The sequence below is a fragment of the Eurypyga helias genome, unplaced genomic scaffold, assembly GCF_000690775.1.
Source record: "Eurypyga helias isolate BGI_N326 unplaced genomic scaffold, ASM69077v1 scaffold28412, whole genome shotgun sequence".
Lineage (NCBI taxonomy): Eukaryota > Metazoa > Chordata > Aves > Eurypygiformes > Eurypygidae > Eurypyga > Eurypyga helias.
The window spans coordinates 1-12888 of NW_010238334.1; the positions used below are offsets into that span (position 1 = coordinate 1).

Below are 12888 nucleotides of genomic sequence, written 5' to 3' on the forward strand. Positions count from 1 at the left end.
GGCCGGCTGGCTGGGGGGGGCTGTGGAGATGAGCGTGCCAGCAAAGAGCAAGTGATGAGAAAACACTTTCCCATGCTGGAGAAATTTGAGATTGCAGGTATTTTCCTGTCTTGCATCAGAATAATTAAAAAAAAAAAAATCTAAGACTTCATCTAATGTTTTTAATTGATTCAACTTAAGGATTTCATTTTGACCTCTTCAAACATTTCAGTTTCAACCTGCAATTAGCATTCATTTCAAAGTGAAGACTTTGCCTCAAAGGGCAGCAGCAGGGAATTCATTTAATTCAGGCTCCAAAACACCAGAAATATTCTGTCTGTGAACTTAAAAAGCTCCCTCCCCCCATCCCGGAGTTATCTCCGGAGATCAGCCCTGAATCCCTGACCCTTCGCTCCGGTGGGCGCACATCTGAGACAAAACCCTATTTTCCGACACCAGAAAGTCCACTTCCAAGCAAATATCACACTGGCTTTATCTTCCTTCCCCACGCTAACAGCGGTTTGTGTCCTGGGAATAGCCAGGGCATCCCTCCACGCTCCCACCCAGGGAACCTCCTAGAGCAGAGCGCGTAGCCGTTCACGCGGAGCTGCTCTGCGGCAGGAATCCTCCCTGGGGGGTGAATATTACTAATTTTAGTGTGAGAATATTCCACGCACGTGGCTCCAGGGTGGAGGACGTACTTCTTCCTTCCTAAACGAGTCTGCTGGGTGAAGTAGTCGTAGCGCTCTGATTTTTTCCACATGTAGTAATACTCCACACACTCGCCCACCGACCGGGTGCGGACCTGAGGAGAAAGAGCGGAGTCGGAAAGCCAGGCACCACGGGGGGGGGTCTCGTGGCGCAAGGGCTATTCCCCCATTTAATCAGCACAGAAAATCAAGTGCATGGCACAAATTTAAATCGCTACGGACACATCTGTGCTGCAGAACGAAGCACGTACTGAGGTTTCCAAGGCGGTAGTCGGCCAGAGACAGACATCCCCAGAGTGCACAACTGCTCCTGCAGACCCCAGCGTGAGGCACACACGGCACGCTCGCCTGCGCTTCCCGTCGCACACTTCACACCAGGACAGCAAACCTGCATCCACTTCCACTGGCCAGCGTCAACACGCCCGCAATTAATCCGCGGTAGAACTGGACTCTCTGGTTCTGCCAACTCCCAGCACAGCAGCATGTCCTGGGGCCCAGCTCTCCCTACAACAGCAGCTTTGGTTCTAGAGGACCCCAGGGGACTTTACAAAACATCCACATGCTCAACTCACTCATTCACAGAAGTACTGCAAGGGCTGAGATTTTGGAAAGAACTTTTGAGACTCCAGAAAGGGCTAATCAGTAATTAACTGACATCACTCATGCAGGTCAGGGTTGTTTGTGACTTCTCCCACCTGGAAAATAAGGCAGAGCAGGGCAGTGAACAGCCCATCACCTGCTAGCGTGAGTCAACACAAAACCTGGGACGGGAACTCAGCGATCCTGAACTTCCTGCATTAGCCGAGGCTCCAAACGTACCTCCGGTGCAACGCACGCGCCTCCTCCCTCCGTCCTAGTGGGACGCAGGGCGCCCGGCCGTCCTTACCTTGTTTGCTTGGATAAGGTGAAAGTTTTTCCCATGGACCCTGAAGCCATGTTCGAAATTTCTACATTCTTCCTCGCTCCAGGCACAAAGCTCATCTACAGCGGAAGGGAAGAGGAATGGCAGGGGATGGGCCGAACGTGGAGTCGCGCGTGCCTCGGTGCTCGGGGTGGGACCCACATCGGGAGGTTCTCACCTCGGATGACCTTCACGTTGAACCGCAGCCTCCGCAGCGCCTCCTCGGCATTGAAGTTGCATTTCACCAGTTCGTACAAAGCCTGGGAGATGGGGCAAAGTTACCAACGGCACGTACCCGAGCAACACGCTGCCTCCCCTTAAACCAACCCCAGCTCGAGCATCATTACCTCCTTCCCCCTGGATTGCAGGCCCCGGGACTGCAGGCACAGCTCTGCAGGTTACAAGCCTCTGCGTTCCTGCAGACTTGCTGCGAGGATCTAACCTGGCCAGCTGCGAGGAAACACCGCGCCCAAGCTCCTTAGCCAAACGCCTGACCTTCCTCTGGATTCAGAGAATCAGACAACGCTCCACAGGACAAGGCCGAGAGATTCCAGGGAGACCTTAGGGCCCCTTCCAGTGCCTGGGGGGGCTACGAGAAAGTTTGGGGGGAACTTTTCCAAGGGCAGGGAGTGACAGGACAAGGGGTGACGGGTTTAAACGGAAAGAGGGAGATGGAGATGGGACATCAGGAAGGAATTCTTCCCGCAGAGGGTGGGGAGGCACTGGGACAAGTTCCCAGAGAAGCTGTGGATGCCCCATCCCTGGGAGTGTCCAAGGCCAGGCTGGATGAGGCTTGGAGCAACCTGGGCTATGGAAGGTGTCCCTGCCCATGGCAGGGGGGTTGGAAGTGGATGATCTTTAAGGTCCCTTCCCACCCAAACCATCCTAGGTTTCTAAGAGGATGATTCTGCTGCAAGCTCTGGCTCAGGGTTCTGGATACTGGGAGAACAAACAGGACCCATTCTCTACCTGCCCAGTCTGTACACGCTTTCCACCAACGCCTGTTACTGTGTTGGAAGACAAGTGCTTAGCTGGGCAGGCCCATGGTGCGACCTGCTACGGCTCGCTCCTGGCTTCCCAACAGCCTCCGAGGCTGCAGCTCACCCCCGCTGATGCAGGGAGCGGGAGCAGAAGGTCGCAGGAGCAAGGTCTCCTCCTCTCTTAGGGGGTCTCTCAGTCAGAATCCCCAGAGGGGATGCTGTGCTGTTACGCCAGCCCCGTTCAGCCTCTGCCCCACGCTTACCTGCTCGTTGTCCTTCACCGTCTCGCCCTCCAGCAGGCTGCTGCTGGCCACCTCGTCCCATCGCCGCTTCTCTGCGCGGTACAGGAACTCCTCCACCTCTCTCTCGGGGAGTACGTTCGGGTCCCAAAGCAGCTGGTCCTCGTTCTCGTAGGCTACCGGAAAAAGCACTGAAATAAGCTGATCAGAGAATTCTGCTGCTGTGGAGAAGCGGTCTGCACCTACGTGCACGGGAGAGACGGGAGGAGGGAGGAATCTCTGCTTGGTGCTCCGACCTGCGCTGGAGATGACAGCCATCCCTGTGAAGGTGCATTTTCCCTCCTCGTTTTGGGGGCAGATAAGTTCAACACTCTATGCCCCTTTCACAGCCACAGGCTGGCTGACAAGGTTTTTGCTGCCATGTTCTCAAAGACTGCGGCTTCGATTCCTTACTCCTGGCAACTAAAACCCCGGGTTCCAAGGTGTCTTCCCCAGCACACAGTAAAGAAAAGGAGCAGGAGGCAAAGGCAGCATTGAGCTACCCCCTGGCCTAGGCTCGAGACCCTCTCCCTGTCCCAGACACAAAGTTAAGCAGCTGCAAGGCTGCCCCTCTGCTGTGACAGCCTGCGACGCTGCCCCCGAGCTGTTCCCCCCACGCCGAGTGGCCGGAGCACGCGGCATCGCTAAGGGATTCTGCCCCTTTCAGCTTTCAAGGCCTCTAGTCCAGGAGGACACGGCACAACAACGCAGAGATGTTTAAATAACACCACGGGGGAAACAAGAGGAAAGACTCGACAGTGAAAAAACAATCAGAAATGTTGAGATTTTCCTATTCAGGTAAAAACATTGGCACTCTCTGTACTTAACTCCTTTCTACAGGCAAAGGAACCAACACTTCTGCCCTGTAGAATCCCTAAAATCAGGTCAGAGACACTACAGACAGGGCATGAAAGCCTCCCACCGGAGTCTAGTACCCCCTTCCTTCCGTATCCCACCGACACCAACGCACAGGTTACGGAAAACACACGCGAGTCTGCGTCTTCGACGCAGAGGCCAAGAGCACTGGGAAAGCAACGGTGAGAATTCCTGGGAACTGCACGGGGTAAATCTGAAACAGCCCCTGCCAAACTTCCATCTCTAATTCACTAGCTCCGGGTCTGCTGGGCTAAGAGACCTGGGGAGGAAGCGAGTCAATTCTAAGGATGCAGTGCTCCGTTCGCTGCCCTGCTCAGGAGCTGCCCCTAGCACCCCACGGGTCACTGGACACGCTGCAAATCAGGGCACCTCGTCTGTTCCACGGGTAACTTATCCGACCGGCAACTCAACAGCTCCAGGGAGCACGGAATGAAAGTAACACTGGCAACTTAAGGAAATGGCAGAGAAAAACAAATCCAAGTCTCTCCAGAAGGCTATTCCTTCCCTCTGGCTCCAGCAGAGACCCCCACCCTCCACGCCGCCCCGGTTTCGCCGAGCTGCTCGGCTTCCGGAGCCCCACACAAACAGGTTAAAGCCAGCTCCGGCGTAGCTGTGAGTTTGGTGCCAGCCTAGAGAAATCGAGCAGAGCTGGGGAACCTGGGCCCCATCAGACGCCCGGCCAGCAGCCCCACACCCCCGCAGGGTACGGGAAGCAGCTGCCTTACCTTTTTCACCGTGCCTGTTGGACTGGAGGGCGGGAACAACGGCCTGGTACTGGGGTCCGACCATGATCTCCTGAAACCCAGCACAGGGAAGCGGGTGAATTGAAGCGGAAAGCGCTCCACGCAGGCACCGAGGCGCGCGGCACGCTTTAGGCACGACGACACCACGAGGCCCGTTTACACATCGGCAGCCTCCACGTTACTTTTACTCTTAGGGAACCCCGACTACTTTATCGAGCAACTGAAGGGATTTACTGCCAACCAGGGGATGCTTTGGGGATTTAGGCATTTGCTCAGTTTTAATGTTAAGGATGTATGGCAACAGCTAAGGCTGGAGAGAGGAAGAAATGCAGCAGCTCTCCCGCAACCTTCACAACCAGAAAGGATTTAGGAGTCTGCTCCTCTCTTTTGTAAGGTGACTCCCACCCATAAATCCTGCTGGGAATATCGCATGGCCATTCGCCTTTACGACCCGCAGTGTTGATTTGTCTAGAGAAGCTGTGGATGCCCCATCCCTGGAAGTGTCCAAGGCCAGGCTGGATGAGGCTTGGAGCAACCTGGGCTACGGAAGGTGTCCCTGCCCATGGCAGGGGGTGAGACTGGGTGGGCTTTAGGGTCCCTTCCCACCCAAACCACTCCATGATTCCATGATAAGGCGCAACAGCGTCTTCCCTATCTGAGGCAGAAGGTAGCTTCAGATACAGATTTCAAGATCGCATTAAAGAGCTCTGGTAACCCACGTCTGCCGCCACCGAACACGAGGCACTGTGTTGGCTCCCTGTCCCAACGCGCTCCCATCGCTTACCTTCTTACACTCGTTGGATGGGATGGAATCCTCCTCGGAATCCTCAGCCATGGAGGAAGCACACGGAGATGAACAGGGCTCTTTGTCCTCATCAGCAAGGAAGTTGTTTGCTGTGTGGGAAGGAAAAGATCTGCTGTTATGAAACCAGTTTTCCTCCTGTTGCTCTACGTTCCCTCTCCTTCCCTCCATCTTCTGACCTGAAGTTACTTCCAGCATGGTCCGCAGTGACAACATCCCTGTATTTTCATCTTCTCCTTTTAAATAACGGATCTGCACACCCGCCACGCGGCTGGTGCCAACCCAGCTGGGGAGCTCAGGCTCCTCATTCTGTGGGCCAGCGGAAGGAATAAGATCACTTCATGCCGAGTCTCCCAAGCACTTTGACTTCCTGCATATTCCAGTACTTAGGAACTGCCCGAATCTCACACCGTGGTACCGCTGAAGTTATTCACTCGCAGGGATGCCAGAACACACTCTGATCTTTTGGACTGTGATTACAGCCCGTAGCAAAACCTCACCTTCCCAGTGTTCTGAGCTAAGACAATCCTCCCCTCCTCCCAGAGTTCCCCTGCGCTCAGTCACATCCCAGCCAACGCTGGGTCACGCCAGCGGCACCCGCTTCTCTGCAGCCCCCAGTGGGAAAGCGGAGAAGAGACGTCAGGAAACTAAGTGACAAAGTAAGGAAAAGCACTCTTGCCCTCTCCTGCACAGCACATCTAAGTGAAAACAGTGACTGCGAAATGAGTGACACATACAGCCAGGCTGGTTTGGGAACAGGTCCGATGCATCGTGGGATGTGACGGATGGAGTCAGATCATCAGCTGAAGACTGTGTCTCCTCCTCTTCTTCCCCTGAAAGCAAATCCTTCGCTATTTGTTCCTTTTAACAACAACAAGAAAGTGAAAAATATTTTTAAATTAAAAAAAATATATATATGCGAGGGGGTGAGGCCTAGAGTAAAGCATTTCTGGCCAAAAGCGGCTGCTCCACTGCTCTCCTCACCCTCCCGTAGCTTCTCCAGAGACAGATTCTCTCTCACACTCCCCACCATCCCGAGATTATGTTCCCCAGAAGCACTCCTACAAGTCCCAAGTGCGGCTTCCTAACCGGAGGATGAGCAAGTGGCCCTTCCTGTAGATCTCCACCCAGAGCAAACCTCTCAGAGATCCTGGAAGGAAAAACAAAAGCTTTCCACAGACTTTAGCCAGACCAGGAGGAGCCACAGCTTCAGCTGGAGGACACAAACCTCCCTGACTCCAACAGATCCACATCTATGGGTAAAACCCTGTAGCCCAAGCTCCATAAAGAGGTTTTACAGTGTTGTTTTTACAGCAGTTATCCTTTTCCCAGCTCACATAAACTCTTCAAATTCAGTTTCTGCACCTGGCCTTCCTCACTGAGACACCGGAACCAGCCGGACCCTTCCCCGGCATTGGTCAAACCCACCCGCAACAAGCCACTACACGTCTCCAGCTCCGGGACAGCACAGTAACCTGCAGCACAGCTAACAACTCCAGGGAGACCCTAGAGCCCCTTCCAGTGCCTGGGGGGGCTACAAGGAAGCTGGGGGGGACTTTTTCCAAGGGCAGGGAGTGACAGGACAAGGGGTGATGGGTTTAAACGGAAAGAGGGAGATGGAGATGGGACATCAGGAAGGAATTCTTCCCGCAGAGGGTGGGAGCACTGGGACAGGTTCCCAGAGAAGCTGTGGATGCCCCATCCCTGGGAGTGTCCAAGGCCAGGCTGGATGAGGCTTGGAGCAACCTGGTCTCATGGAAGGTGTCCCTGCCCATGGCAGGGGGTGGCACTGGGTTGCCTTTAAGGTCCCTTCCCACCCAAAACATTCCGTGATTCTATGGTAACAGCGTAGACCCGAGCAGGCACTGCTCTTACCTTATCCAGAGTCATATCTGGGAGATTGGGAGTAATATCATTGCTCTCGCTGTCCTGCTCCGAGATGGGATCAGGTGCCTCATAGCCATAAAGTGCAAGCAGCTCCTCAAATGGCATTTCACTGCTCTGAGCGAGAGGAGGACAAAGCTTCATCAGGAAAGGAACACTCAGTGAGTACAACACCAGGGTGGCGAACAGAGCCACGCCGGGACCATCAGGGCAGCTCTGCTCTCCAGGGAATGCCGCAGGTAACGTTGTGGAATGAAGAAGGCACGGTCTTATCGGAACCCACCGTGACCTGGAGTTCTCAGAGGTACGGAGAAACCAGACACCTTCCCCCAAAAGCAACACTCAGGGCATTTTAAAAACGCATTTATTTTTATACTAGATTTAATGCTGGTGAAAAGATGCCAGAGAACAGGAGGGCATTTATCCCAGGGAATGGAAGGAGCAAATCCCTGCTGAAGTCTCTGTCACCAAGAACACGCCTTGTGTTGCCTTGAGGTCTCCGTGGGGTCACCCACGGGAGGACCAAACTCGCGCTGACGGGTGGCCCCGAGCACCGGGCGCTGCCCGAGTTCCTCACAGAGATCTTTAGTACCACAACGGTCAGAGCCAACAAGAAAATCCAGCAGGTCACTTCCCTTCCCCACCTGGCTGCCTTTACCTGAGAGGCACTGAAACTCTTCTCCAGCTCTTCTAAAGATTTCTGCTTCTCCTGAGTATCATCCTCTTCTTCCCTTTCTTCCCGCACACCATAGTTCTGGGAGAGGATCTCTGCCAGGTTCAGTCGATGATCAGCTGAGCCCATTGACACAACTGCAGGGATCAGAAGTTGGACATTAGCACCAGCCCGGACCGAACCTTCGGACGCGACGCGGGACGACCCTGTCTTGTGTAAGCAGCCACGAGAAGCCAGAGGAAGAGACAGAAAGGAGTGAGGGGCTGGGGAATCATAGAATCATAGAATGGTTTGGGTGGGAAGGGATCTTAAAGCCCATCTAGTTCCAACCCCCCTGCCATGGGCAGGGACACCTTGCACTAGACCAGGTTGCTCCAAGCCTCATCCAGCCTGGCCTTGGACACTTCCAGGGATGGGGCATCCACAGCTTCTCTGGGCAACCTGTTCCAGTTCCTCACCACCCTCTCTGTGAAGAATTTCTTCCTGATATCTAATCTAAACCTCCCTGGAACATCCCTGCCAAGTCGCTCCGTGAGCGCTGAATTGCAGAGCCTGTTCTCTGAACATTCCAGTCCCACAACTGACCGAAAGCAGAATGGGAAGGGTTTCCAAGTGTTTGTGTCTCCCTCCCCACTGGATTCGTCAGCGTCATAACATGCGAGCACACACTGCACCTTTCCTTCGTCTGAGATGGTTTTAGCATCGTTAACCCTTATTGCAAGAATTCCTGAATGGTTTGGGTGGGAAGGGACCTTCAAGCCCACCCAGTCCCACACCCTGCCATGGGCAGGGACACCTTCCACTAGTCCAGGCTGCTCAAAGCCCCCTCCAGCCTGTTCTCCAGAAGAGGCACTTGTAGGAGCTTTGGCCTCTTTCAGACCTTCCCCCTCTGTCAAACGGCACGGGAACCAACCAACAGGCCCGGAAGATGTTGGAAGGAGAAGGGAACAGATGGACCTTGTTTCCTCCGGCAAGCAGAAGCACGCTTAGCGGCGGGTACCTGCTGCGCTCTGAAGGCCAGGCTCTCCAGGACACAGACTGTGGGCTGGGTACGGCACCCTCGGGCTCTGCCTGCCAACCGAGGCCTTCGAAGGAAAGAGAAAAAAAAAAAACACAGCTATGACACCTCTTCTTAAAGGCGTAACATGCCTCCTGCCACGTCACCCCACCAGCAAACGCCGTGAGTTTAATTTCACAGCAAAAGTTACCAAAACCCACGCGGGGCAGCGTTAGCAACTGAGCTGTGCAAAGAGAGCTCCAGGCAAGTGTCTTTAACAGCTCTTGCCAGCCTCCTCTGCTCCGGATTCCTCACCTTCCCCTCGGTCTCTGACTGCTTATGGCCATGTTTCCATTTAGCTTTTTTACCTTCAGCGCTCCGCTAATTATTTACATTCTCAGCAGTTTGGGACCTCAGCTCTTTATGGCTTCCACCCTCGCTCAGAGGGACTCTGAGCCTGGGCCGTTATCCTGCGGACACACATCGTGCTCGTCTGGACACAGCACCTTTACGAGCTGACCCGCTCTTTGGAGAAGCGGCCGGCCACAACGCTGGCTTGTCCCCAGCGCCTCACCGCATCCCCACGGCTCAGCGGGGCGAGCAAAGACGTTTGGAGCTGAGCGGGCAGCGAGGGAGTCTGGTAGGACTGCGAGTGGCAGAGGCGAAGGGGGGAAAGGGCGAGACAGGTAGACACCGAGAACAGGCACCTGCTTTCTGGCATTCGGTGCTCGGTCAGAAGTCAGGCAGCAGTATGGGCTGAGGCCTGGAAAACAACCCTGAACATCTGCTGCTCCGTGGGCTGCTGTGCATGGAAATGCTGCTCATCAAGTTCAGCCTAGGTAGGGAGCAAGCAGGTGATTAGCCAACGGCTTTGGGTGACTGAGAGCATCCGACTGCCCAAGAAAATCATCGCGTCAGTCCCCCAGTCACCAGTGACATCTGTTTGTGATCCTCAGCCATCAGAGCCGTGCGCCACCGCTCCTCACCTACTCAGCGGGAGCCAGGACAGCCGCAACGCTGCAGCACCAGGCTCTTCCCACTTCCTTACGAAAACGCGGGACAGCTTCGCACCGAGCCGTATCCCGACAGCGCGGCAAAGCGTACTACACCAAAAACCGCCCCAGCCATCAGGTTCTGAGTTAGTGCCTGCAGCTACGAACACATTACTGCCAAGGCTGTACTGACCAAAGGCAGGTATTTTCCAGGTGTAACTGCCGCTGGGATAGCGGTCGGCCTGGAAGGCAGCAGAAGATGCTGCCATGAGAGAAGGATGGAGAGGGAGGGAGAGGACCTGTGAGGCAGCTGTGGAATTCCTGCTCCTTCCTCTAACCAGGACCAGCGAAAAAGAGGATGCCTCCAGTCCAGCCGGAGCGCAGACGGCGCACCGCAATTCCACATCCCAACGCATCTGATTATTGGCAGGAAGATAACCCCACTTGGGCTGGCAGCAGGGAGAGCTCAGTGACTGTGGCACTAACAGGAAAGGGAGGAATTTATGGGATAACAAAAAGAAAAGGGGACAGAAAGGATCCAGTCAGCCTCTGTTTTGAGGATAAGTACACCAGGAAACAGCTTCATCACTTAGGAAAGTGTCAAAAGCCCCTTTGTTGGGCCTTGCTGGAACGTGACTGAGCCTAAAACCCTCCTGGATAAATCCTTCCAAGCAAAGGACCCTGGCATTGTGGAAAGGATAAGGGTGAGGTCCACATGCATTAACTCTAGCCTTGAGCGATCCGCAGACCTCTCCTTCCCGAGACCATGATCCATATATCGACTGTGCTTCCTTCGCACGGGGATCAATGAGGAGCTGCACGCAGAGGGCTCCGAAAACAAAGCCTGGAACCATTCGCAGCGGCCAGACTGGCTTGGAGAGGCATTGAGAACGCTTCAGGAACGAGGAAAGCTTCTATGAATGATCAGATGCCGAAAGGAAGAGCAACAGTCAGCGCAACAGGATGGCAATTCCTTACCTAATCTGGAGTTTATCTCCCCGAAGCGGTAACGGGGCACTAGAGCGAGTGGGAAGGGCTGTGAGCCGGAGCCACCGTAGAGTAACTTGTGTTTGGGCGAAGAAAAGAAGAAACAAGTGACAGACAAAGCAAATGGCCCCATCCACACTCAAATTTAAACACGTGCAAAACTGAATGATCCCTCAGATTATTTACAAATCCAGAAGACCAAGGAAAAAAGAGTCAGCGTCAAAGGAGCAGGGAAGAAAACCAAGTCTGGCTAAAAGATGTAAATGATAACAGAGAATGTTCCTGATGGCACCAGCGGCTGATGCCACGGGACGTGGTTATTCCACAGGACGGGGAGGTACCTGTATCCTGACACCTCAGACCCAAACGTCACACAGGAGGCAGAAAACGCAACAGCACTACGTGTGCGAGGACGGCGGCACCCGAGGCACCACCAGCTATCCCCACACCAAGAACGGCTCTGGCCAAGGCGCAGATGCTCTTGTTGCTGGCGACAGCCTTGGCCAGCGGGACAGGCCACAGCGGTGAGCTCCTGACAGTGCAGCGTGACGCTGGAAACCGGCTCCGACATCCACGGGCCGTCCAGTCGCTGGGGGAAAGGTAGATTAAATTCCTTTAATCTCACTTTAAGTTTCCCAGCAGCTCCTTCCATGGAAGTATTCCATGCTCCTCTGGCACAAGACTAACTTTCCTTTCAAAAGTTACACAGAGGTTGACCATTACTCACTCCAGCGTCTGTATTTCTAGATGATTCCAGCATTCTAGATGACTCCAGCCACATCCCATGCATGGCCGGGAGCCGGAGGCTGCTGTGGCAATGTTGATTTTTGCCCGGCTTTAGGAAGAGCCTCAAGGCCAGGCTGGATAAGGCTTGGAGCAATCTGGTCTAGTGGAAGGTGTTGGCAGGGGGTTGGAACTAGATGGTCTTTAAGGTCCCTTCCAACCCAAACCATTCCATGATTCCCTCAACGCTCAATGAATGGCCCCAGGTTTTTAAGCACGTGCAATAAGCAACAGCCATGTTTTAGAAAACGCAGGAAGAGCCTGAGCCTTCTGCACCAACAAGGCTGTTTTCCAGTGCAAGGCGGATTGTTTGTCCAGAGAAAACCCTTCAGGCTGGAAGCACTCTTGCAAGAAAGTGAGGGAAAAGAGGGAAGGTTTCCCTTTCCAGTGTTTCTGCCTTAATAACTGACGTGGTTTCCTGAGCTAGTTAAACGCCTCTCAGATGCGGTAAGAGGAGCATTCCTCGCTCCTTTGCCTTGTCCATACTACTGGATGCAGGTCTGTTTTCTGCCAACTCTGGCTGTAGCCAGAGGGAAGTGCTCTGGATGGAAAGGGACTGACCCTCTAAGCTACAGACCCGAACGAGCCAAATCGGAACAGGGGACAAGCACACGGGTAATCTCCTGTGCCGCTCAGGAAAATCAGCGCCCACATCACACACCCTGCCCCATCACGGCAGCGATGCTCCGCAGTTCAAACCTCTTCCACAAGACAGCGACGGCTCCTGGATGTCCCCAGGACAGAGACCCCAGCAACGTGGCGCAGCATGCCCAGGCGGCACTCCAGCGCGTCACGTCAGCCCAACAACGCGCCGAAGGGACACTGGCACGGACGGACGCAGCACCCTTGGTGCTCCCCCAAAGGAGGCAGCAAAGACCAAACCATTCCGGATGGGACGGCGAGCAGGCCGGATGGCACCTTTTCCATGGAAAACACTGAAACACCCTGAGAGCGAAGCCCTGCTGTCAGAGAGAAGTTGGCTCAGCTAGCGGCGTTCCAAGACCCTGCAACGGAGCAGCCGTCTCCTCGACGTCTTCATGGCGTCCTTCTCCCACGCCGTGGCCACCACAAGGGTCTCAGGATGGAGAAGAAGCATGGATGTGCCACGAGAACCATTACGACAGGAGGGGGTATTTCAGGGATGTGTCAAGACCCGACAGGGAATGGCATCACCGCCCGTAGGTGTGGTGGAGCGATGGCAGCAACGCTCCGTCACGACGCACGAAGACAAACACAACGGTGGCAGGGATGTCCCCAACTGGATACAGAGCACAAGCCCAACCCCCCTTACCTGCCACCCCCC

At 54.6% G+C, this 12888-nt stretch overlaps 1 protein-coding gene across 1 annotated transcript; it reads right to left on the reverse strand.

Annotated features, from left to right (window-relative positions):
• Positions 1–542: 542 nt before the first annotated feature.
• MIER2 (mesoderm induction early response 1, family member 2) lies at positions 543–8905 on the reverse strand (the record flags this gene model as incomplete). The annotated part of the gene is made up of 10 exons (XM_010147817.1): positions 8827–8905; positions 7812–7963; positions 7145–7270; positions 6007–6130; positions 5252–5361; positions 4450–4519; positions 2834–2985; positions 1769–1850; positions 1576–1670; positions 543–784 (listed from the first exon to the last, which is right to left on the reverse strand). Coding segments are annotated over exons 2-10 (1145 nt in total), but the record flags the coding sequence as incomplete, so codon positions are not given.
• Positions 8906–12888: the final 3983 nt, after the last annotated feature.